The following is a 25,385-nucleotide window of genomic DNA, read 5'->3' on the forward strand; positions in this document are numbered from 1 at the left end:
ATATTAGGCTTTAGTTAAGGTTGCAGACATTGTTCATGAAGGTTAAATTAGTGACGCAGGGAAAGTTCTCGTGTTCCTAAAACGAGTTGTACATTCCAGTGCTCTATAAACAAATGTACTGCGGGACACTTCAGCGTAGGGGCCTGGTACTAAATCGTTCAGGTCCACTTTGAAGCTGAGGCTATCCCTTGAGAATCTGAAAAAAATGCACTCTCAGGCTGTCCGGTCGGGGATGTCTGGGGGCCATGGCGACCTCTGGCGGCCACGTCGCGTCTTGTCTCCGGCTCTGAGTCTCCGGAGCGAAGAGCTAGGTCTTTTGAGTCATGTTCCCCCCTCCCTCTACAGATTAAAAAGGCGCAGCTAGCTAGCGGCAGTCTGAGATCCAGGTTTTTTCTCTCGGGAGAGAGAGCTTTACTCAAGACTGGAGGTACAGTGCAGGTCATGAAGGACGCCAGGGTCGTTCATTAACAGAAAAAAATGGAGGAACCTGTCAAACTAGGAAAGGCTGTGGGTGGAAGATCCAGACCAAGCTTCAGTACCAGTTTACTCGCCTCCTATTCTGACTTTGGAATTGGGTGACCAACAGCGAAACCTAAACCCAACTGGATAAACAGGTGCCACCAGAAATTTATAGAGAAACTACCTCTACCGCACGATCGTCGCCGGAACTAGCTTCAAAGCTCCTGTCCCTACAATGCCCCGCCTTCAATTGCGTTACCAGTGGACGACAGGCTGTCCCCACTTCCGGCCGCCGCAGCCGTAGCAGCAGCAGCGGTAGTCCCTTTTATTTCTCCCCTATTGGCTGCCGCAGGGACGCGCTGTGATTTCCCATTGGTTGCGTTTCCTCTTCGGCGCCGCGCCTCCTTCTTACAAGTACAATCTCTTGAGGCACAAGATAGGCTAAAATCTGGGAGGGCGTCTGCCCTTTGGACCAATGCGCGCCATAGAGAGGGAGGGCGTCGGCTGCGTGGTGGGGGCAGGGCGGGACTTAATGTGGTCATTGGCCAGGACGGACGCAGGCCAGAGACACGATTGGTTGGGGAGAGGGCACCGTGGTGGGGTTGGTGCCGCACAGCCTCAGCAGCTGCAGGAGACGGAAGTGGTGAGAGCGCTGCCTTGGAGGGTCGGGCGGACGCCGCCTGGGTGAGTCACTGTGCCCCGTGCACTGCTATCCTGGGAACCGAACGACCACGTCTTGCCTGGCACCGCCCAGGCCCCCACTGGCTTTCTTGAGTCCCGCCTTCTGTCATTCGGGGCTCCGCCTCCGAGCCGTTAGGCTCCGCCCCTAGAACCTGGACACCTGGAATCCCCTGCCAGTCTGCCCCATCTCCCGGGACTGGATTTCTTAGGTCCAGAAACCCTAGGTTTCCCTGGCCTAATCGTTCTTCTTTGCCTCCCTCCATTTCCCAGAGGCTGCGTGCCAGTGGGCGGTGAGGCTGTAGCTCAGTTTGACTTGGGGCTTGCGGGCTCCCCCATGAGGGAGAGTGGGCTGGGAAAAGAGGGTACTGTAATCTGGGACGCGGGCAGGACCAGAAAAGGAGTTTATCCCCTCAGCTGTTATAAGGCTTTGTAGCACTATTCTGTGAGCACAGAAGGCATGAAGGAATACGTTAGTGAGACCTGGGCCTGGCGCCCTGAGTGGATCTGAGGCCCTTGTCCCGAAATCTCTTGTTACTAGGACCCATTGGACAGATTCTGACTCTGAGGCCCGGCCGGCTGGAATTTGTCCCTGTTGTGTGGCCTTCTCCTCATAACCTTTACCCCACTTGGTGTCAAGTATGCTCAGCAGGACCTGTTCAGCCCTGTTATTTTGTTATTACAAGTTGTGGTCCTCTCCCTCTTGTCCTCTGCTCTGGACTCTGCCCCCCAGTAACAGGTCAGGTGGGTGCTACTCCCAAACTCAGAGACTGGCAGAGCCGTCCTGTGGATTCATGTCCCCAAGTCCCAGTGGGCAGATTTGTCTCTTTAGAGCTGGCATTTCTTTTGGTTCATGCAATGAACAGGATTTAAAGTTTTCTACCTTTCCTCTTCTGTCTGATAATCAGGACTCTTGAGTTCTGCTGAATAAGCTTGGGTGACATTCATTCCTGTTCCAGAGCTTTGTGGCTTCATGCTCTGTTGTTGCTTTCTCCCTATGTGGCCCCCCATTGCCTCTCTCAGGTATGGGGGCTTGTGGGTGAGGCTGGGTCTTCTGTGAGGGAGAAGAATTATAGAGAAGTTGAGGGGTAGCTATCTGAGATGTGTTGATTCTATGGTGATGTTAATGGTGTTCTTTCCTGTTACGTTCCTTTATCTCTTGTAGTGGCAAGCCAACAGCCAGGATCCTCACCACAGTAGAATGGTGAGTACTCTTTCCTCAGACCACTGTATTTTCTGTAATCCTTGGGTCTACATCTGTGGTGCTGCCTCACCTTTTCTGGACCTTGAGCTCCAGGCTACTCTGCTTAGCTCCTAAACAGGTTCATCTGCTCTGCAGATAAATTAGGTTCATGCGTGCATGTGTGTGTGTTTTCTTCGGTATTGGGAATTGAACTCAGAGTCTTGCACATGCTAGGCAAGTGCTTTTCCACTGAACACAGAGTTCCTTTAGATTGAAAATCAGACACTAGGATCAGAAACCTGTAGAGTTTTTGCATGTGATTATGCCACACCTTCTCCATATCATGTACATACCACCAGCTCTCTTAGCCTTTTATAACAACCCTCTTGCTTTTCTTGGGTCCCTGGTAAAATCTCCGAGTTTTGTTCAGCTCCTAAACAGGTTCATCTATCCTGAAGATAAATTAGGGTATGTAAAAGCCAGGACTTCTTTATCTTAAGATGCTGGGACTTCCAATGGGTCTCTTGAATATTATGGGTGCAGTATCAGGAGTGACTCCATTCAAACCATGGACTCCAGCTACTAGGTGCTGCTATCCATTCAGCAACCATAGGCAACAGTTGATAAATGTCTAGCAGGATATTTCAGGATAGTATCGTGAAAGTGCCCAAAATGTCACTAGGGTTGGTTAATCACAATCCTGTAAATTTCCCATTAAGTGTAACTGCCCTTTTCTTACTCCAAGCTCAGGGAACTCCTTGGGAGCTAAGGGAGGAAGCAGTGAGGTGAGAAAGTCACAGACCCCCTACCCCACCCCCGGGGCCAGGCCACAACCTGCCTATTTGCCTTCAGTTTTTCAGGTGTCCCTTGTGCTTAGGGGTAGGTTAATGAATTCAACTGTTTCCTTCCATAGAGATCTGCAGATCTATGGTTTGTGCAGTATTGGCCTACCCAGTCCTGCTCCTACCAGCTGACAGCTCCTTTCCCTTTCCTCTTCTGTGATACCTTGAAAAAAGCATGGCTTTCAGGGTCAGCCTTGTTTAATTTCAACTCTAGTATCACCACTTAAATGCCTTAAGTAAATTGCATGCTTTCTCTCTAAGCCTGGTGTTCTTACCTGTAAAACAAGCTAAGGCTTACTTCTTGGAGTGTTGAAAGTTTTCAATGAGGTAATGTTTAAAACTACTTAGCTTATAGGATATATTCAATAAAACGTCAGATTTCCTCCTATTCTTCCCCTCCCCACAGAGCAGAAGCCCTGGTTTCTGAAATTTATCAGGTACACGAAGTTTGGGGTTCCAGTCAGCGTCTTCTGCGACTTTTGGCGATATCGAACCTCTTACTGAACTTGGCACTCTTTGGCATGGTACCCAACTCCCTTCATCCCCTTACTTTTGGGTATCAAGTTTTGGTCTTGTATGGCTTCCATGGCCATAATCCAGTTTTTGTCTTTCTCAGACTAAGAAAATCATTCTCCAAGGATTTTTTGACCCTAGATCAAAGAATGTGAAAACGAGGGAGAGGTGGAGCTGAAGGATTAGAAATGGGGAGGTTCATAAAATTTTAAAAACTCAAAAGGATTTCCCTTATGGCACCAGACCAGTGTCCCTTCTCCAGGGACAAAATGAGTTTGGTGAGGTCAAAAGACTGGAACATGGGGGCTGGGGATTTAGCTCAGCGGCATAAGCACCTGCCTTGCAAGCAGGCGGTCATGAGTTCGATCCCTGGTACCGATAAAAAGGAAAAAGACAAAAAAAAAAAAAAAAAAAAGACTGGAACATGCCTGCTGGACCAGGTGTGGTGGGTGGTGGTTTGGGTGGGCAAGGAGGAAGCACTGAAACTGGAAAGGGGAAGGGATGGAGGTTAGGGATGTGCTCCAGAGCTGGTCATAGGGGAACTCATAGCAGGGAGGGTGTGGAGACAGTTGTGTCATAAGAGGAGAGTGGGGTGGCTCACCTGGAAACACGGGAAGTGGAAAACTGTAGGCGGCCTTTGCCGCCTCCTGATAGGGCCTTAGAAAACCCCTAGCCTTCTCCCGGGTTGCCCCGGCGCGCGGCGGGGAGGGCGGAGCCAGGTCGCTGGGTGGAGCCCCGCTCTGCCTCCGCCTTCTCGGCGCGGTCTCCGGCTCCTAGCTCTCCGGGCTCGGCTCCTTTCCGCGCTCGTGCCAGAGGGCGGAGCTGGGCCCGCTCCATTGTGGAGAGAAGGGGAGGGGAGAGGCGAACCGAGCCTAGCGTGCCCTGCTACCAGCGTGCTCGCTCCAGGCCGCCGCGGCTTCACCTGGCGGGCCCCGCAGCCGGGATGCAGCGGGCGCCCGGGGCGGGCGGGCAGCGCAGCGGCTCCGGGGACATGTCCGCTGGCCCTGACCGCCCGCGACCATGAGCTTGACCGCCCGCGTCTCCTGCTCCATGCTTAGCTGCTTCGTAAGTGCCAGCCCTGCCTGCGGGTTTGGGGACCCAATGCACGCCGCACCCGCAGCTCCGCCCAGGGCCAGCCCTTGAGATACCGTATTTCAGCCTATCCCCCTTCTCAAGGCCCCAGGCTCCCCTAACGTTTAGAGGGCAGGGGAGGAGGGTTACTCCTTTTTTTCTTGGACTTGCCACTGTCTTCGGGTGGTGGAGATCGTCGAAGGCTGGGTGGAAATTCTGTGGCCCATTCTGGCTCCGAATCCACTGCCCTTGACTGCAGCGCTCCAGGCTCCGCCCTATGGGGGGTACATCCCTTTACACCCCCCTCCCCCGCCTCTCCATCTTGGTCCCACCCGCTGCATTTTTGCCAGGCGATGTGGGATGTGGCCAGTGGACTGTGGGATATTAGGCAGCTGGTCGGGGACCACAGGATGTCTGTGAACTGCCTCCCTTTCTCCAGTCACCTCCTCCCTCCACACGCCATGCCTCACCTGACATGCCAGTCTTTTCTCCTTGACTGTCCCCTAGAGAGACTCTTCTTCATCTCCCTTCCTCTGTAGGCCTCTACCTCTGCATCATTCCTAGTCTGTCCCTCGCTGCTGGCTTAAAGCTCCTTCTCAGCTTCCTCCATCTGTCCTCTCAGATCCCCCCAACCCCATGGGTGTTTGCCAGGTCTCCTCTCTCTCCCCTGACTGTCCTTGCGTCTCCTGTTCCCTCCTGGTCGCATGGATCCCCTTTCTCCCTCCTGGTGGTTGGGAGAGGAGCAACTTCTGCTTGCTGTGGGTATTCCTCAGGAATTCCCCCTCAGATCTGTAGGCAAGGCAGGGTGCTTAGCAGGTTATGAGTGCTTAACAGGAAGAGAAGCTCAGCTCCAAAACGCCATCCTCCTTTTGAAAGCATCCACGAAGGCCCTCTAGAGGCACGGGACTGAATCCCCCCCAGCCTTACTCCTCTTTGTCTTTTTCACCCACCAGCTTGAAGCTTCCGTGGCTGGAGGTGCTTGATTTTTCCTCTTCTCCCGGTAATCAGCTGCCACACCTAGCTCCTTTTGTTTTTTTGTTTTTGTTTTTGTTTTTTTTTTTGGACAGAACTTTCCTATTTTCACTCTTGCCTTACCCCTACATTAGTCATTTCCTTAGTTTTGTCTTCCTCCATTTGAAATTTTGTTTCTACAGGAGAGTTCATCTCTGATCAGTGCAGATTCCCAGTTCCTCCGGCTTTTCTTGCTCTTCCTTTAGTCTTACTTGGCTCGAGTACCCCCTCCATTTTACCTTTCCCCCCTTCCAACCAGGCCAGGTTTCCCTTCCCTCCTCTGGTTGGAAAGAAGCTTTAGAAGTATGTATGTGTGTGTATGTATGTGTAGGGGGACATTATCTAGATTTATTGGTGGGAAGGGGAACAAATGAGCCTGAGGGGCCAAGTAGAGCTTAGTGACTCTGGATTATGGCCTTTCTGCAGGGTGAGGAGGGCCCCCCCAGCCTGGAGTATATCCAAGCCAAAGATCTCTTTCCCCCTAAAGAACTAGTGAAGGAGGAGGAAAATCTTCAGGTAAGTTGGAGTTGAGCCCAGGTGGGTGGGGTTTATGCTCAGTTAAAAAATGACTTCCCTCCCTCTAAAATCTCCAAGAGGACCTACAACATGTCCATAGCTCAGACTTCCTTCTGGGTCTCTAAAGGAGGTGGATGAGTCTACCTGTATCTAGATTATGAAACCGTTGGTCCCAGGGAAGAAATGATAGCTTTCCTTTATAGCTGTGACCTGGCGACCTGACAGGGAGGATTCTCTTTTCTGCCATAGTCCAGTTTTTCCATAGGTTAAACCTGGTAGGAGCTACAGAGGAGAATGAGGGGTGACTCAATTCTGGATGAGGGCTCTTTTGTCCCTTGCAGGTACCCTTCACAGTATTGCAGGGTGAGGGAGTGGAGTTCCTGGGCCGGGCAGCTGATGCCCTCATTGCTATCTCCAACTACCGGCTGCATATCAAGTTCAAGGACTCTGTCATCAACGTGAGTTTCTGTCTTGTTTTCCTACACCTGAGCTTAAATTCCAATGAGGTTTAAGGTGGTATTATTATAATAGTTTACCTGATCATGTCTGCGAAATAGTTGGAGTTTCCTTCTCCTTCTCAATGGCTTATTGTTTTCTTGCCTTGTGTCTTTCTCTCTGGCTCATTTTTCCTCTCCTTCCTTTCTTTTACCTGTTGCTGGCTCTTTTTAGGGGCACAGAGGCACTGTTGAAGTCAGGCAAATCTGAGTTCTTTTCCTTCACTTTCACTTGCCAGCTTTGTGACCTCAGAGAAGTCTTTAAACTCAGCCTTGGTTTTCTTTCTATACTATAGGGTGATTATTAATTGAGGTCATGTGTAAAGGACCTAGTGCAGTTTACTAAGTACTTAACAGGTCCTCAGTATATGCTAGTTTCCTTCCTTTCATTATAATCAGTACCTGGGCTGGGGTGGGGAAAGGTGTGGTGCCAGGAGTTGGGGATTTGAGCTTCAGTTTGCCCTCTTCTGAAGGTTCCCCTCCGGATGATTGACAGTGTGGAGAGCCGTGATATGTTCCAGTTGCACATTGCCTGCAAGGACTCTAAAGTGGTGAGGTGAGCATAATGGAGCCCTGCTCGGGTCCAGTGACCCTAGTCTTGTACAAGAGTCCAAAGATTTCTATTGAAGGAGAAGGTAAAAATTCTATTCTGATTTGGTAGGTCAATTTACTGACCCAAAGTGTCTTAAACTGAAAAAAAAAAAAAAAAAAGGATGATGTTTAACTCATAGAGTCACAGTAAGGATTAAATGACATAATGTATGTAGAAACAGATAGGATGATATCTGGCACAGACCATGCACATCATTACTGGGTCATTTATTTGTTCATTTAGCAAATGTTTATTAAGTACTCTATGCCAGACCACTTTATGGATCAGAGATATAACAGAAAATAAATAGACAAAATTTTCCTCCATCATGGAGCTTATATTCCAGTAAAAAATAATAAGTGAATTATGTTAAGTGGTGCTAAGGACAAAGGAAAAAATAAGGCAGGGGAAGGCAATACGGGTGCTAAGGGCATGAAGTTGTAGTTTTAAACAAGTGGTCAAAGAGATCTGCACCGGAAAGGTGACAAGGTGAGCCAATACCTAAAAAAGAGTGACCATGTGAGTGTTTGCGGGATCAGTGTGTCAGGAGAGAGGACAGTGAGTACAAAGGCCCTGATGGGTACCTATCCTGGAAGAATGGCATGAGGCTAGTGTGGCCAGCGTCGTGAATGTAGGTGAGGACAAGCGGAAATACAAGGTCTGAGAGCAGGGGAAGTCGTCATAATGATTGGAAATAGCTTTGAGGGAACTGAGAAATTTCTTGAACAAAGGCGTGACATCATCTGGTTAATGCTTTATAGACTCACTTTAGCTGATATATTGACACTAGCCAAGGCAGAAGCTAGGAGATGGGCTAGGAAACTACTGTAGTTACTAACATGAGAGGTGGTATTGGCCTGACAAATGTAAATATCAGTCAGTGGAGAGATCAGATTCTGGGTGTATTTTGAAGGTAGAGGTGACATGATTTGCTGACAGATTGCATATGAAAGAAAGAGGGGACTAGGATGACTCTGATGAGTATTAGAAGGATGCTTGGTTTAGAATTGGCCATGTGCTCAGGTCTGTAGGGGATTCAGAAGGAAAATCCACATTGCGCTTCCCCTCACGGAGGCTAATGCTTGGTCACTGAAGGAAGACTTGACATGGCAGTATGGATTATTTAATGTTAGCGGTACAGTAAGAATTAAGAGAGGGCTGGTGTGGTGGTGCATACCTGTAATCCCAGCACTCAGAATGCTGAGGCAAGAGGATTACCTGTGTTTGAGGCACCCTGGGCTACATGAGTTCAGGGCTGGTCTGAACTACATAGCAAGACCCTGTCTCAAACCAAGAAAACAATTTAAGAGAGGAAAGAGTCTATGAAAGGGAGTAAGTTGGGAAGACTTTGAGGTAGAGATGGGACTGAAATTGTCTTAGTGTTTGTAGGGTATGGTTGGGCAAAGAGGAGGCGTTATCAAGCAGAAGAGAAAGAACAAGGAGACAAGAATGGTGTACGCAGCCTTCTTGCCTGAAGCAGAAGGTTCGTGTTAGGGAGTCACAAGAGATCACACTGGCTGGTAGGGTAGGAAGATGGAGTGCATTCGGGGTCATATGTTAGCAGTTGGACTTGATTTGAGAATGTATCTCAAACACAGAGATGCAGTGGTAGGCCCCATTGTGGGGGATAAATGTGTCTCAAACACAGAAGTTCCTAGGAACAGAACTGTCATGGAAGACAACTTTGGGTGATGTGCAGTGTCCTTGTTTCACCCATGGTGCTTCTCCCCTCCTCCATCGTCTTCACTTTCGCTTTGCAGCCCATTTTCCTCACAGCCTTCCTCTGGCTATGTTTTTCCCCTGTGTTTTTACCTCTCCATGGTATATCCTTCCCTTGCCTCATCCAGGCCTGTGGCTTCTTGTCCTGCAGGTGCCACTTTTCCACTTTCAAGCAGTGCCAAGAGTGGCTCTCAAGGCTAACCCGGGCCACAGCAAGACCTGCCAAGCCTGAGGACCTGTTTGCCTTTGCTTACCATGCCTGGTGCCTAGGGCTGACTGAGGAGGACCAGCACACCCACCTGTGTCAGCCAGGTGAGACCAGGCTGGCTTCTTTGGAAGGCTGCTGCTTTCCACCCAGTTCTCATTCCCTCTTCCACCACTGGACATAGAGGCCGAGGTAAGCTGACAGCTTGGGGGGCTGTGTTGCAGGAGAACATATTCGATGTCGGCAGGAGGCAGAGCTTGTCAGGATGGGCTTTGATCTGCAGAACGTCTGGAGAGTCTCACATATCAACAGCAACTACAAGTGAGCGGGCAAGGGTGGAGGACCAAACATCAGTCCAGACCAGTCCCCTTCCACGTTTGAATAAAGCAAGATGGGCACGGCTCCTGGGTCTGTGGGGCAGGAAGGTTCCTGTTACACTTCTTACAAAGTTATCTTGGGTCCTGTGCCGACGTATCTTAGACCCTATGTGGTGAACCCCTCTGGTCTCTTCTCAGGTTATGCCCCAGTTACCCTCAGAAGTTGCTGGTTCCCGTGTGGATCACAGATAAAGAACTAGAAAACGTGGCTTCCTTCCGTTCCTGGAAGCGCATCCCTGTGGTTGTGTATAGGTGAGGCAATAAGCGATATGAAGTAGGGAGGCTGTTTTGTGTAATAAGGAAAATAAGGATCTGCGGATTTGGTAGCCAGGTTGAATGGGAATTGGCTTCCTATAGGAAAGTGACTAAAATTATTTTAAAATGAAAATGACTTTTCTTCTAAAGATAGGGCTTTTAGGGGGTTTATCCACTTTCTTTTTTTAAAATTTTTTGTAGAGATAGTATGTGTGTATACATATGCATGTGCATGTAAAATGTTGTATTATACAGGCCTGGAGATCAGATCCAACCTACAACTTATTTTATGTATAGTTTATGAGCTATGAATGGTTTTTCCACATATAAAGGATTATTTTTTAAAAAAGATTGTGAAGAATACATGACAAGTCTAGTTGTGACCCACAAAACCAAGAACATGTCTAATTCTTTAACTGCGAAGTTTAATGACGCCTGCACAAAAACAGTGCAGCTAAAATAGTGTGAAAAATAGTAACCATGAGGTTTGGATTTTGTTTGTGTTCCTGGCTCCAGCTTCGTTCTCCTGCTGTGTGCCTGTATGTGCGCCTGTACTGAGAGCAGGTGCTGTGCAGATCTGATGAGTCAGGATCACCTTGGGAATATGGAGCCCATTTGAGAAAATGTGTGTGATGGCGCATTGTAAATGAAACTTGTCTAGAGATGTGAAGCCTTTTGGTTGCTATTATGATGGCCTAAATGAATTGGTACCCCCTGCTACCTTGGGAGACCTTGGTGTGGCCCCTGAGGTGTCCGTGGTAGGCACCAGAGGCTTCGAATGCTAAGGGCATTGTGGTTTCTTCTGTTTTGTCAGACACCTGCGTAATGGGGCTGCGATTGCCCGCTGCAGCCAGCCCGAGATCAGCTGGTGGGGCTGGCGCAATGCTGATGATGAGTACCTGGTCACGTCCATTGCCAAAGCCTGTGCCCTGAACCCTGGGACACGAGCCATTGGGGCCTCCCTCAGCACTGGGAATGATGCCAGTGAAGCATGTGACGCTGACTTCGGTAAGGTGTAGTTGGTGCTGGCTCCCAGGCAGTCCCTTTCTTTGGCCTCAGACCCTTCCAAGGCCCAGTGACAGAATGGAAATGACAGCACACTGGGCACCTGGGTCCCTGCCTTTGAGGAGGCTGTGAGGTCTGAGGGGTCTCTACTCGGACATTGCTTTCATCTGAGATGGGTATCACAGAACCATAATGACATTGGGCAGCTGGCTGACCCCAGGTCTTCTCCCTGCTGTGTATTTAGATTCCTCTCTGACTGCGTGCTCTGGGGTGGAGAGTGCAGCGGCCCCTCAAAAGCTGTTGATCCTGGATGCAAGATCGTACACGGCAGCCGTGGCTAACCGGGCCAAGGGTGGAGGTTGTGAGTGTGAAGGTATTGCTGTTAACCCAGTGTCTGTGGAACCTGTGTTTGGCATGGCTTTGGTGAAGACCAGGTTGAGGGCAGCTTGAGTACTTGAACTCAACAAAGCTGCTTGGAACCAGGACTCTGCTACTTACAAGCTATGATTATGCTTAAGTTGCTTCACCTCTCAAGCTTCATTTTCCCATTTGTAAAATGGAGATGATACATACCTTGCAAACTTGGGGGATGATTAGAGTTTGGATATATAAAATTCTGGCACAGAGCAGATACTGTTTATTGAAAATTTCCTATATATTGTCATTCTTAGTTGTTATAGTACTACCTTTTGTTATTGATACAATTACTATTACTATACAGCACCAGAGTAGCCAGAAATAAAGTGTAATTCAGATTTCAAGAGTCTGTTTAGTTCCCATCCTGGAGTGCCTTTTCTTCCAAGGAAGCTTTGTTCTGAATGCCTGTCACCAGGGCGTGCTTTCATGCCTTACTCTCTTCTTTCACCTACAGAGTACTATCCCAACTGTGAGGTTGTCTTTATGGGAATGGCCAACATCCATGCCATCCGGAACAGTTTCCAGTACCTTCGGGCTGTGTGTAGCCAGATGCCGGATCCCAGCAAGTAGGTGTTCCCTGATGTGATTTCATCATTCTGCCAGTCTCATCCCTTATCCAGTACTTCTTATTCTTGGAAGATTTGATGGGGAGATGGGACGTCTGAAGGTGTAAGGAGACCTCAGGGCTTGGGTCGAGTTGGTGGCAGTGGACTAGTGGCAAGGACATTTTTTGTACTTCTCAGCCAACACTTTGGCACAGTCACAGGACGTTGGATTCTTATGTCACTGTCCTACTCAAAAAATGCAGAGAACTGGAAAGAGAAGTGTACATGTACATGTGGTACTTCCTAGTTTCTCTCTAAAGAAGCTCTTCTCTGTTTCAGAGCATGTTTCCTCCACCTTCCTGCTAGATACGCCTTAGCAGAAAGGCCACGGCTTGGACCTCTTGGTCTCAGCCCTCACTGGAGACTTCACTGGGTGGAGCTGACTAGAGGTGGTAGAGAGATTGTTGTGGCCTCACTATCCTGAGTGACAGGCTTGATTTTTTGCTCTTGTGTAGTTGGTTGTCAGCACTGGAGAGTACCAAATGGCTGCAGCATTTGTCAGTGATGCTAAAAGCAGCTGTGCTGGTTGCTAATACAGTAGACCGTGAAGGCCGCCCTGTGCTTGTGCATTGCTCTGATGGCTGGGACCGCACGCCGCAGATTGTAGCCCTGGCCAAAATACTACTGGACCCATATTACAGGACACTGGAGGTATTGAGAAGGGCTGGGTAGGGAAGAACAGGGGAAGTGGTGGTGGAAGGATGGTTCTGGAACTGTCTTGGGAATCTCAGTCTTCTTCCAGGTTCAGGCTTGTTCTTTGAACCTGCCAGTTGCTTGCTTGGGACAGTCCCCTGGGGAGTAGTACACTTACTTTCCAAAGAGGCCCTTGTGCTGGACTGCTAACTTTTTGCAGGGCTTCCAAGTGTTAGTGGAGTCTGACTGGCTGGATTTTGGGCACAAGTTTGGAGATCGCTGTGGCCACCAAGAGAATGCAGAAGACCAAAATGAGCAGTGCCCTGTGTTCCTCCAGTGGCTTGATTCTGTTCATCAGTTGCTTAAGCAATTCCCCTGCCTGTTTGAATTTAATGAAGCATTTCTGGTAAGTCCTAAAGCCTGTAACCAGGTGGCGGAAATGGTATCCTAAGGCACCTAAGTACAAGCTATCTTGGTCTTCTAGGTAAAACTGGTGCAGCACACATACTCCTGCCTCTATGGCACGTTCCTGGCAAACAACCCTTGTGAGCGAGAGAAGCGTAACATCTACAAGCGAACATGCTCTGTGTGGGCACTCCTGCGGGCTGGCAATAAGAACTTTCACAACTTCCTCTACACACCTGGCTCAGACATGGTAAGGCTATGTCTTTTTGTAGTTTGTAGTTTGTAGTTTGTAGTTTGGGTAGACTAGGCCTTTTCTGCAAGTAAACGAGGCCGAGTCAGTGGGGAGAATAAAAGCCAAAGGGAAGGAAAAGGGAAATAGCATCCAAAACACTCATGTTGGGCCACTTCCCTAGGTCCTGCATCCTGTCTGTCATGTCCGAGCCCTACACCTCTGGACAGCTGTTTATCTGCCTGCATCATCTCCATGTACACTTGGAGAGGAAAATATGGATGTTTACCTTTCTCCAGTAGCCCAGAGCCAGGAGTTCTCTGGCCGCTCTCTGGACAGGTGAGAAAGCCCTTTGTACTCTTTCCACTCTTTACTAAGAAAGCAGTACCTGCTTCCTATCTTGCCTAAATGTTGTTCTCCTTTTTTCATGAGCTATTTAAAAGCAACTTCTTCAGTCAGTTAAGGGAGAAACTTGGCCTGTGACTCGTGGCTAGCCGGGGTGCACTCTGTTTTCAAGGTCCTCTCTAAAGATAAGGTTGGTTACCTTCTTTCCTGGAGCTGCTATCACACCATGTGACAGATCCAAGCAGGGGAGAGGAGAATGAAAAAGAAAGGACTATTTCATGAAGGTTTGTGGGAATGGTGTTGATTGTTTGTTCACTGATAAAAGGCATGGGGAGCTTGCTATCTTTGTAGCAACCTTTACTATGTTCAGCATTAGCTTCTAGAAGCATCTGATACTTGGGTAAGTGGGACTCCAGCAGGGGTATGACCTTTACTCCTTCAGAAAAAGGCTGAAGTTTAGAGCAAGATATAAAATGAAGCTTATTTGAGGAGAAGCAAGATGGGGACTTCTTAAATTATAAGAGTAATCCTTGTTCCTTATTTGAAAGGGAGGGGCAGGGGTTTCAGTCCAGGCACAACTGTAATCTCAGCTATGCAGAAGGCTGAAGCAGGAAAACTGAAATTGAAGACTAACCTGGGCAACTTAGCAAGACTGTCTCAAAAAATAAAAGGGCTGGAGATGTAACTCTGTGGTCCCTGAGATCAATTTCTAGTACCACAAACAAACAAAAAAATACAGAAAATTGAAAAGTTTTTCTCCTGATCCTTGTCTCCAGGATATATACTGTGAAGGTTTTGTTTTTTAGTTTTGGTACCAGGAATTGAATTCACAACCTTGTGCTTGCCAGGCAGGCACTATGCACTGAACTATATCCTCAGTCCTACTGCGAATGTTTTTGATAGATTCTCTTAGGTATTTTTTTGTATAACTGCATCCACATGCATACCTGAGGCCCCCAGATAGAAACTGTCTCAGCTTTCTAGGTAAAACTGGTGAAATAGAGGCAGGGGATTTAGCTCAGCGGCATAAGCGCCTGCCTTGCAAGCAGGCAATTGTGAGTTCGATCCCTGGTACCGATAAAAAGGAAAAAGACAAAAAAAAAAAAAAAAAAAAAAACTGGTGAAATACACATATTCCTACCTCTATAACATATCCATTTTTAAAACAAAAAAATTTTTTTCTATACTGTTTTGCAGATTTTCCCACTATCAGGCTATCATCCCGTGCCAACATATTTAATGTTACTTTATTGTTTTTATTATTTATTTATACTGTTATGTTTTGCTGAGGATCAGATCCAGGGCCTTATGCATGTTAGGCAAGTATTCTACCACTGGGGGCTGGGGATATAGCTCAGCGGCATAAGCGCCTGCCTTGCAAGCAGGCAGTCGTGAGTTCGATCCCGGGTACCGATGAAAAGGAAAAAGACAAAAAAAAAAAAAAAAAAGTATTCTACCACTGAGCTACATCCTCAGTCCTACTTTATTGTTTTTAGTGGTTGCATAGTGGTCCAAAATGAGAACTTACTGGACAGTAAGGGAATGCTTTAGTGAACTACCTATTTGTCTGTCAGTCTATCTTAAACATAATGGTAAGCTTGGTGTGGTGACACACATCTGTAGTTGTAGCACTCTGGGATACTGAAGTAGGAGAATCTGAAGTTCAAGCCTAGCTGGGGCAGCTTAGCAACTAGTGAGACCCTGCCTCAAATTAAAAATTAAAAAAGGGCTGAGATGTAGTTTGACGCAAAGGCCTTAGGCTTAATCCTCAGTACCAAAAAAACTATGGTAAAAGACATACAATATTTACCATCTAAGACAGTGATATTGAGCTTTTTAGAGCTTTCAGTGATAACTAACAACGTACTGTGGCATGCATACCATAGATTCGCCTCTACTGACCTCAACCAATTTTAAATGCAGAGGTCAGCTGAATATATAGCTCAGTAGTATGCATGTACTTAGCAGGTAAAGCCGTATGCTCAATCCCCAGTACTCACCCACTTCCCAAAGAAAATACGGTTCAGTAGAGTCTCTTTGCTATGTACATACACATACACAAATATATATCCCTGCATATATACATTTCCATTTGTGCTAATGTTTCTACTAGATAAATTCCTAGAAGCAAAAATGCTATGTTAAAGGATATATATATTTCAAATTTGGTATTTGTTTGTTGGCTGGAGTTTTTGAAAGTTAAAATGTAACATATTATTGGTTATTATAAAGGGCACCAAATACCCAACATTATAAATTTTTTATTTTTGAACTAAGTCCATTGTGAGGGAATAGGATTTTCACTTTCCCTAAAGTATGAAGAATTTTGAGTGTAGGTTCATCAAGTTACTTTTCCAGGGAGAGAAGCCGTAACTTTTTATCAAATTTTCAGTAAGCTCTGAACCACTAAATAATCATTGACTTACATCAGTCTCTAATGTCATTTTAGTAAGTGTACTGTCTATAAGTTGCTTAGAACTGAAATTGGTTTTGTGGGCTGTACCAAAAAAATCAAAGATACCGATCCTACTTTAAAGAGATTTTTTAAAAACTATAAGATACAGGACAACTAGAAAACAGTTCTATATTAGCATCTAAGTAAATAAAAATATGTGTAGTTCAAAGCTGTTGGACAAAAGAATTTTTTGTTTTCGTTGTTTGGTGTGAGCCTGGGGTTGAACCAAGTTTCATGAATGTTAGGCAAACACTCTATCACTGAACTATACTCCCAGCCCTTTTTTAAAAAATTATTTTGAGACAGGGACTCACTAAGTTGCCCAAACTGGCCTCAAACTTATGATCCTCCTGCTGCCACTTCCTGAGTAGCTGTGATTATAGGTAGGCACCACTGTGCACAGATAGATATTTTTTTTTATAAGGGCCATTTGGATGTTTTATTCAGCAGATTTTCATGAAGGACCAGGCAGGAACTATGGTTTTTCTGTGCCCCAGAGCGTAGCCAAGGACCTGGTATATCATAGGTTCTTTACTACATTTTTAAGTGGAAAATAAGTGCACAGGATAAAGGAAGTTGTGAACTTGGTAACAAGGTTAATTGAAAGTGGTCCGAAGGAACTGAATATTTGAGAAGTGTTTTTAAGGGAAAAAAAAAAAAAAAAAAAAATCTCTCTGAAGCCAACAGGCTTTGAGAAGGGAGTATTTTGAGGCATGGGAAGAAATACTGCATAGAACAGGTTGTTGAGGGCCTCTTTACATGACAGTAAAGAGTTTGTTTGGTCCAGTTTGGTCCGTAGTAAATTGATGTAAGAAGTCATTGTGACCTGTTGACAATGGGAGTTTCAGAGAACCCTATTAGTGAGCACAGTAGGTAAAGGCACAGAGACCAGTCAACATTTACAATAGTTCAGATTTCAGGAGATAGGTCCTTCAAAAAGAGAAAAGATTACATTTAGAAATGTTATAGAGAAATCCTCGGCAAACTCTGGATTGGTTGAAAGTTGTAGGGTGGAATTGCAGAGTGAGGTGGACCCAAAGACTCTTCGATATCAGTTACAGGTGCCAGTTTCTGAGCTTAGAACTATGAGACTATTTGTACCACCAGTAGACATTGAACCGTGGCTTATTCTTCATTCTTGGCTATTCTCATTTGGTGGCTTTTGGATCCTAGAAGCTCCTGATGTTTACCAGCTATTCTTTTCCATTTAGTTGCCACCTACCAGTGGAAACCTGATGTTAAATTTTAAGCTCATTCATTTTATTTCTCAAATTATTTTGCTGATTCTGTGCTAAATGCTAGGGATTCAAGTAACATAGTTCTGGGCTCAAGGTACTTAAAAGTAAGAGCAATAATGTATTGTAGGAAACACCAAGCAATGTTCTTGTTTTATTTTTACTTGAGTAGTTTGATCTGGATGATTTTATTTAATCCTCACAATGGTTTTATGTGATAGATACTGTAACTTTCCACAGATGAGGAACTAAAGCTTAGAGAAGTTAAGGTCACACAGTTGAAAAGTTGCCAACCTTGGATTTGAGTTCTGGCTGTGAGACTCTAGAGACTATAACCAGAACCACTGCCTTCCTAGAATTTCCTGCCATTAAAAAAAGTCATTGCCAGTCATGGAGGCACATACCTGTAATCTCAGCACTCAGAAGGCTGAGGCAGGAGGATTACTGCAAGTTCAGGCCAGCCTGGAATATACAGTGAATTCAAGCCCTACAAGAACAAGACCCTGTCTCACAAAAACCAACCCCCTCTATTCAAGTAAAAATAAAACAAAAACATACGTAGAATATTTATTAAATAAAATTTCAAAAATCAAGTACTTAAACTCTGCCTTTAGGGGATTTTTTAGTTTGGATTGAACTGAGTCATCTGAGAAGAGGGGGCTAGTCAGTGAAGTCTGTCTTGTTTTTTGGTGAATTTTCCTGACTTCTTATTGCTCTAAGGACTTTGAACTGTTTTACAGAGTAGGGTAGAGCCATGTGTAGTGGTGCATGCGTATGATCCCAGTACTCAGAGGCTAAGTAAAGAAGTTCATGAGCTTGAGTCCTACTTGGGCAACTTAGATTCCTGTTCCAGAATAAAATATAAAAGGCCTAGGGAGGTAGCTAAGTGAAGATCCTGGGCTCAAACCCTTATATTTTTTTTAAAAAAATCAGTATGATTATTCTTAAAAATGTCTGCCAGGTTTGAGGCTCAGATGCAGATCTGGCTGGAATAATGGATTTAGAAAACATCAGTATAGCAGGTAGTTGCAGTTATGGGAGTGGTTGAGATTGCCCAGGAAAATTGTGTAGGTTGAGGACTGACAAAAACTGGGCACAGATCTTGAGTTCTTGAGAATAAGGTCCATGTCTCCTGCTTTTTGAAAAGTAAACATTTAGCCGGGTGTGGTGGCTCACGCCTGTAATCCCAGCACTCGGGAGTCTGAGGCAGGAGGATCATTGCGAGTTCGAGACCAACCTGGGCTACAAAGTGAGCTCAAGGCCAGCCTGAACTGCATAGAGAGACGTGTCTCAAAAAGACACACAAAAAAAGTAGACATTTAGTAAACATTGATTGTAATCTTAAATGTGATTGTCATATAAATACTGTTTTGGTTTGGTTTTCTTGCATTGAGCTATATACTCAGCCCTTTCAAAAATGTTTTTTGAGATAGGATCTCACTAAATTGCTCAGACATTTTCAAACTCATAATCCTCCTGACTCAGCCTCCTGAGTAGCAGGTGCTACCATGCCCAGCTAAATGCTAGTTTTGATACTGTTCTAATCATGACTGTAGGTAGCTCCCATTTTCTTTTTCTTTTCTTTTCTTTTTTTTTTTTTTTTTTTTTTTTGAGACAAGGTCTCACTATTCAGTTCAGGCTGGCCTTGAACTCCCTTTGTAGCCCAGGCTGGTCTCGAATTTGCAGTGATCCTCCTGCTTCAGCCTCCCAAGTGCTAGGATTACAGGCATGCACTACCATGCCCAGCTCAAACTCCCATTTTCAAACCTTGAGGTTTTATTTGTCATTCCAGGTTACCCAAAACCAGATCCATGGATGACCTTCTTTCTGCCTGTGATACAAGCAGCCCCCTGACTCGAACATCCAGTGACCCTAACCTGAATAACCACTGTCAGGAGGTCAGAGTTGGCCTGGAGCCATGGCACAGCAATCCTGAAGACTCAGAGACAGCCTTCATGGATTCTGGGGTAGGGGGTCCTCAGCAGACTATGGGAGAAATGGGCCTTTCTTCCCCTTTGCCCAGCAGCCAGAAAGACTACTTGAACAATAAGCCCTTCAAGAGTCACAAAAGCTGTTCTCTAAGTTATAAGCTGCTTAATACTGCTGCACCCCAGGAAATGAAAGGCAACACCTCTGATCCGGAAATCAAAGTCCTGGAACAGACCAAGATACCAGCTTCAGATCCTTCTGCCCAGGATGAGCTGGGTAGGACTTTTGATGGCTCAGGAGAGCCACCTGAACATTGTCCTGAAGTAGAAGCTGTGAGTGCACTTTCTAAGATTGTTTCCAGCAAGTGTGACAGACTCAGTGATCTCTCTGAGTCTTCCCAGGACTCCCTTATGGGTGCCCCCCAGCAAGCCCAGCCAGACTCTGTGCTGGGTGTGCCCCCTAGATGTGCTCTGGACTGTAGTCTCGGCACCCTTTGCAACCCACCGAGTGCTACCTGCCAAATTCCTCTGGAACCAAGTGCTGACTTCCTCAGCCAAGACCCTCCAGGGTATATGCCAGGTGTCTCCCATCAGGAACAGCCCAGTTCTGTGCCAGATCTGATCCACAGGGAGGAAGATACTAGCATGAAAGGAAGTAATAGGAATGGGCAGTTACAGGAAAAGCCTCGCTTTGGGAAAATACCATTGGAATTAGCCCGAAAGCCAGTTTCTCAGAGCCAAATCAGTGAGTTCTCTTTTCTGGGGTCCAACTGGGACAGCTTCCAAGGAATGGTGACTTCATTCCCAAGTGGGGAGAATAGGCGGCTGCTTTCCTATGGCTGTTGTACTAAGCGGTTAAGCAGTAAGCAGATGCGGGCCACAGGGCTCTGCTTTGGGGGCCAGTGGGCTCAGAGAGAAGGTGTGAAATCACCTCTCTGCTCCAATCATTCCAATGGACACTGTACTGGAGGAAAAAACCGGATATGGTTGTCTGGTCATCCAAAGCAAGTTTCCAGCACAAAGCCTGTTTCACTGAGCTGCCCTTCTCCAGTGCCTCCTCTCTATTTGGATGATGATGGACTTCCCTTTCCCACGGATGTAATCCAGCATAGATTACGGCAGATTGAAGCAGGATACAAGCAAGAGGTAGAGCAACTCCGAAGACAGGTGCGTGAGCTTCAGATGAGGCTGGATATCCGCCACTGCTGTGCCCCTCCAGCAGAGCCTCCCATGGACTATGAGGATGATTTTGTAAGTATTCTCCAACTGCCTTCCATGCATGTACTCTATCCATCCAGCCTTTATTCATTTGTTGGGTGCTTTGCTCTGTGCCACTGAGTTAGATGCTTGCGCTCTAGGATGAAAGTCAAACAATTAGAATGATGTTTTGAGTGTTAAATAGGCAGGGCTGGAGTACACTGAAAAGTCAAGGAAAGCTTTCTTGAGAAGACAGTGCTTTCTGGGGATTTGGCTCAGCAACATAAGCACCTGCTTTGCAAGTGTGCAGTCATGAATTCGATCCCCAGTACAAAAAAGAAAAAAGAGAAAACAGTGCTTGAGCAGAGTGCCGAAGAATGTGGTATTTGGCTGTGTAGAGAGAGAAAGCAAAACACCATTTGTAGAGGCACTGAGGCACTGGGTATGCCAGTGGCATGGCTTAAACACAGAAGTGATGTATGTGGGTATATGCGTGTCTACACAGATGCACTTGTGCTGGGACTATGATGAAGGCAAGTTGGATCGGGTAATGGGAAGTGACACTGGAGAACTAGATGGTGATTGGAAAGGTCAGCTTGAGTACTCTCTTAGAATTTTGGATTTTACCTTTAAGGCAATGAAATTTTAAACCAGTGACAGAAATGATTGGATTTGCATTTTAAGAAATCTACTCCCAACAACAGGGTAAAATTTTGATGAAGCAGTTGAGGCACAGCCTAGGAGGCTGGTTAGGACATTTGGAATAATCCAGGTGAGAGGTGGAGAGCCCTGTCCGGTCTTTACTGTGTTGGGCTACCTCAGGTTGTGGCACTGCAGTCCTTGGGGAGCTTCTAGGAGCCATCTTCTGATAAGAGCTTGGTATCTATAGACACACACTTCCCTTCCTTCCGTAAGGGCATTCCTAGGTCCCTGCTGGTAGAATGGGTAAAGCTAACAACTTCTTGCGATTTAGGGTGATGCTTTAAACAGAAATCAGCCACTTCTTTTTAAGGATAGATGGTAAATATTTTAGGTTGTGTGGGCCCGTAGTCTGTTTCATAACTATTTATTGTGGCCTTTGTAGCTCAAAAACAAGCTGGGTTTGGTATGTGGGCCATAAGTTCCCAATGCCTAGTTTAAGATACGACAAAAGCAGTAGTCTTTATGTGTGTCTGTATGCGTTATTGGTTAACAGCATGTCTTTGAAGCCAGGATACTAGGTTTAAATCTCAGCTGTACACCTAAATGTCTTTCTTTCTCTGTAGCTTAGTTTCCTTATTTATAAAATGGGGATAATAGTATACATCCTAGGACTGTTTTTGAAGAATTAAATCAGTTCATGCATTTAAGACACTTAGAACATTGCCTGACACACAGTAAACAGTAAGTGGCAGTGGTAGTGAGGGTAGTGCTGATATTTTTGCCTTCTCTTCAGACATGTTTGAAAGAGTCAGATGGCAGTGATACGGAGGATTTTGGCTCTGATCACAGTGAAGACTGCCTGTCAGAAGCAAGCTGGGAACCTGTTGATAAGAAAGAAACTGAGGTATGTGTGCTGGGTACTTACAGGGGACAGAAAATTTATCATATGACATGCTCTCCTCCAGATGAGTGACATTGTTGTAGGCAAGTAGCGTGGCCAAGTCATAAAGACTGGTCTTGTCATTGTTTTCTTGTGCTACTTTCCTCATTGCCATGTTACTTTTCTACCTTCTTAACAAGGACCTGGAATTTTTCCTTTCTGTCAGGTGACTCGCTGGGTTCCAGATCATATGGCATCACACTGCTATAACTGTGACTGTGAATTCTGGTTGGCCAAACGAAGACACCACTGCAGGTAAGATGCTTTTGTGACTCATAAAGTTGTGCAGTACATATGTATAATCCTAAATTGAATCAATCTAAAAATGAAGGTACCGGGTTGGGCGTGGTGGTGCACTCCAGCACTCGGGAGGCCAGAGGCAGGCAGGTCATTGCAAGTAGGACCAGCCTGAGTTACAAAGTGAGCCCAAGGTCAGCCTCAACTGCGTAGTGAGACCCTGTCTCAAAAAAAAAAGGTTTACATTTGATAAAGTATCAAAGAGAATCCATCTCCTCAACAAAATTCTGTGCCCGTTGGGGCAAAGATGTGGCTCTCCATGTGCATCACCAGCACAGCTGAACACAAAGCACAGCTCGCTGGCAGTGTTCAAGTGATGTTTGCCCCCATCTTTCTTTTCATTTATTCATAGAGAGCCTTTTGACTTACGCATTCTCAGTTATTTGGCATTTCTGGTGAACTCTTTCTTATTTGTGTTTTGGCAGAAATTGTGGGAATGTATTTTGTGCTGGATGCTGCCACCTGAAGCTGCCCATTCCTGATCAACAACTGTATGACCCAGTTCTTGTCTGTAACTCATGCTACGAACACATTCAGGTGTCTCGTACCAGGGAATTCATGAGCCAACATCTGAAGAAACCTATCGCGACAGCTTCCAGTTGAATGCAGAGGAGATGACCTGTCCAATGTTAGCAGGTTTGAAGGGAGGATCTACTTCAGGTGTAGTGTGGAAGGTTCCTTGGTGTGGCTCATGAAATCACAGAGCTCAAAGATACTGTCTTGAGAAATCCTCCTTGGTACTATGAGACTGGAGCAGAGGAATTTCAATTTGGCAGAGACCTCTACTAGAGAGACCCTTACCTTGGGGTAATGGTCCTGATCCAGACCTAGAGTCTGGGACCTTAATGTTGAGTTGGTGAATTCTTTCTCATGAAGGGTCACAAGATGATGACTTTATAGATACTGCCTGGTGCAAAGTGCCCAAACAGCAATAGAAAGGCATATGTGTAACCAAACTGCAAGTGATAACTAGACCAACTCTCCACCTTGAAAAAAACAGATTCTACTATACAGGATAGGAATTCCTATCCTATTTGAGATGAACTCTATTCTGTACCTCTGTGCTCTGTGTCTGTGCATGAAGGCTCAGTCTTTAGAGGCACTCCCTCTAGTTGCATTAGTACTTTCTGTGAAATTTGGCTTACGAACTGGTTTGGCAAGTGAAGGTTTCAATATATTTTTCACTTGGTTCATCAGCCAGCATCAGTGAATAATCAGTTTAGGGGGACAGTTCTAGGGAGTGAGACATTTTTGGAAATAGAGGAAAACTGCTGATGTTTAATCATGGCAAAAATCAATTCTTTTGAGCTGTGAAGGCATTTGCGTCTTTACTCTGTGAAGGTAGCTCTTGAGGATGCACTGTGAAGAATGAGGAGGGAAATGCAAAAATTATCCTTGTGAAATACCTGCTGATCGTGCCCTACCCTTTGCGCCTGACTTTTCCTAGTTGTCCTGGTGCTAACACAGGAGCTACACCTTGATCCTCTCCTGGCATGAAAATAAAACAAAGTTTTTTATTGTTCCATTGCCCACTTCTCCCATGTTGTCTTTCCCTTGGCTGCTGCCTCCTCTGGGTCACACTGCTTCTTATCCTGAACACTTGACACCTTGAGGGTAGAATTTAGTGTTTGGTTTTTACCTCCTAGAATATGCTGTTTGGTATGTGAGGGTTTCAGTACAAATGCTGCTGTCTATTTCTGTGCACTTAACAATGGAACCCAAACAGAAGAGAAAAGCCTTGATACCAAAATTGGGAGATAAAATGTGTCCATTTGGACCAAACGTATTTTTTGTTTTGATTTTTCATCTTAATATGTACCAGTGGCACTTAACCAAAAGATACAGTGATATAGCCATGTACTATGGTTGGGACAGATACAGTCTCTTTGGCCTATCATGAAACCAGTAGAATTTCCTTTGTATATTTTGCTTAATCATTGGTGTATAAAAAGTAAATTACATTTAGGTGTATCCTGTTTTAAAGCTATGGTAGTTGTTGCTCTCACTTCTACTTTCATGTTGCTTTCTAAAAAAAATGATTCCAAAATAACTAAAATCTGCACTTAGAACAAGAATTGTTGTTTGTCCTGATCTTTTCTTCAGTCCTACAGAGAAGCATCTGTGCTTCTTTTATACTTGCCATGGATGTAACCTAAAAAGTTTTGGCATATTTAGGTCAGCCTAGCAGAATTTCTTTTTAAATGGAGCTGAATAATGGAGATTTTGTGTCTGAGAAATTCCTGAGAGATCATTGAAAAAATAACAAACTATTCCTTGTCTCTGATACATAAAATTCTTTTAAGCATTTTCTCAATTATTAAAACTTACTGCCAGTTGTAAGTGGCTTTTTAATTAACTTGATTTACATTGCACTTCACTCTGCCTGTTTTCAGGGGGTGGGTTGTAAGACTGGTGACATATGAGACTGTATCTGTCTACTTTGTGTGGCTGTTTTGAGGGACTGTCCCATCAGAGAATAAGCTGCATGGCCTTGGAGAGACACTCTGGGCCCTTGGCTCAGATAGGCTCATCAAATACTCCTTTCAGAGCTGTTGTGGGTGTAAGTGACCTAATGTGGCCAAAAATCTAAACTGTGCAGTTGCGTTGTGACAAACATGCAATGTGCTGTAAAAACTCAATACGGTTCAAATAAAATCTCTATATTAGTGCTGCTTTGTTGGGTCTTTTTATTTTAGTTTCTGTGAAAACATAATACTCGTTGTTCTTCTATCCATAAGAAAAACTTACATTTTCTTCTGACAATTTCTGTTTTTAAAATGGACTTCTCTTTTTATCAGCACAGCTTCTGTTATAACTGTATTTATTGACTGGGTAGGGATTTATTCTTACGGATTTGGTAGAATTCTATCCACCTCCAGTGAGATTTCTCTTTTCTGGCTCAAGTGTCACCAGTGGAGGGGTTGAGGAGGCACACAAAATTGTACTTTGTCGTGTTTCCCCTTTGCCAGACAGCCCAGTGCTTATCCAACCTTGAATCAACTGTCTTAAGCAAAACATTGGCCTGAACGAATATATTTTTAAAGATACAAAATGCTACTGTTTAAAATGAATTCACTGATTATGAATATTGTATCTCTACCTCCTCGTTCTGATTTGGAGAGATCCCCAATAAGATT

The 25,385-nt window shown here is 45.4% G+C and overlaps 1 protein-coding gene across 5 annotated transcripts; it reads left to right on the forward strand.

The window, feature by feature from the left end:
- The first annotated feature begins 697 nt into the window (after positions 1 to 697).
- Mtmr4 (myotubularin related protein 4) lies at positions 698 to 24,921 on the forward strand. Of its 5 annotated transcripts, none has more exons than XM_023563830.2 (19): positions 698 to 1,143; positions 2,303 to 2,341; positions 6,184 to 6,273; positions 6,615 to 6,731; positions 7,241 to 7,323; positions 9,230 to 9,390; positions 9,508 to 9,604; positions 9,799 to 9,912; positions 10,730 to 10,923; positions 11,165 to 11,293; positions 11,792 to 11,903; positions 12,398 to 12,593; positions 12,796 to 12,981; positions 13,060 to 13,230; positions 13,394 to 13,548; positions 19,037 to 20,423; positions 21,805 to 21,915; positions 22,118 to 22,206; positions 22,674 to 24,921. In XM_023563830.2, the coding sequence occupies exons 2-19, from the start codon at positions 2,339 to 2,341 to the stop codon at positions 22,849 to 22,851; spliced, it is 3,573 nt and encodes a 1,190-aa protein (XP_023419598.2). In that variant the 5' UTR covers positions 698 to 1,143; positions 2,303 to 2,338; the 3' UTR covers positions 22,852 to 24,921. The 5 variants fall into 5 exon arrangements, with proteins under 5 accessions (XP_023419598.2, XP_063107290.1, XP_063107288.1 ...); XM_063251218.1 differs by lacking the exon at positions 698 to 1,143 and adding an exon at positions 1,467 to 2,160; XM_063251220.1 differs by lacking the exon at positions 6,184 to 6,273 and having other exon boundaries at positions 1,014 to 1,143.
- The last annotated feature ends 464 nt before the right edge of the window (positions 24,922 to 25,385 follow it).

This window comes from Cavia porcellus, unplaced genomic scaffold, assembly GCF_034190915.1.
Source record: "Cavia porcellus strain 051 isolate PalLab524CR breed Dunkin Hartley unplaced genomic scaffold, mCavPor4.1 scaffold_6, whole genome shotgun sequence".
NCBI classification, from domain to species: Eukaryota; Metazoa; Chordata; class Mammalia; order Rodentia; family Caviidae; genus Cavia; species Cavia porcellus.

Coding starts and splice junctions, on each gene's coding strand:
- Mtmr4 (XM_063251216.1), top strand. CDS start 4,696: ATGAGCTTGACCGCCCGCGTCTCCTGCTCCATGCTTAGCTGCTTC. Junction 12,594..12,795: donor CATATTACAGGACACTGGAG/GTATTGAGAAGG, acceptor AACTTTTTGCAG/GGCTTCCAAGTGTTAGTGGA. Junction 13,549..19,036: donor TCTGGCCGCTCTCTGGACAG/GTGAGAAAGCCC, acceptor TTGTCATTCCAG/GTTACCCAAAACCAGATCCA.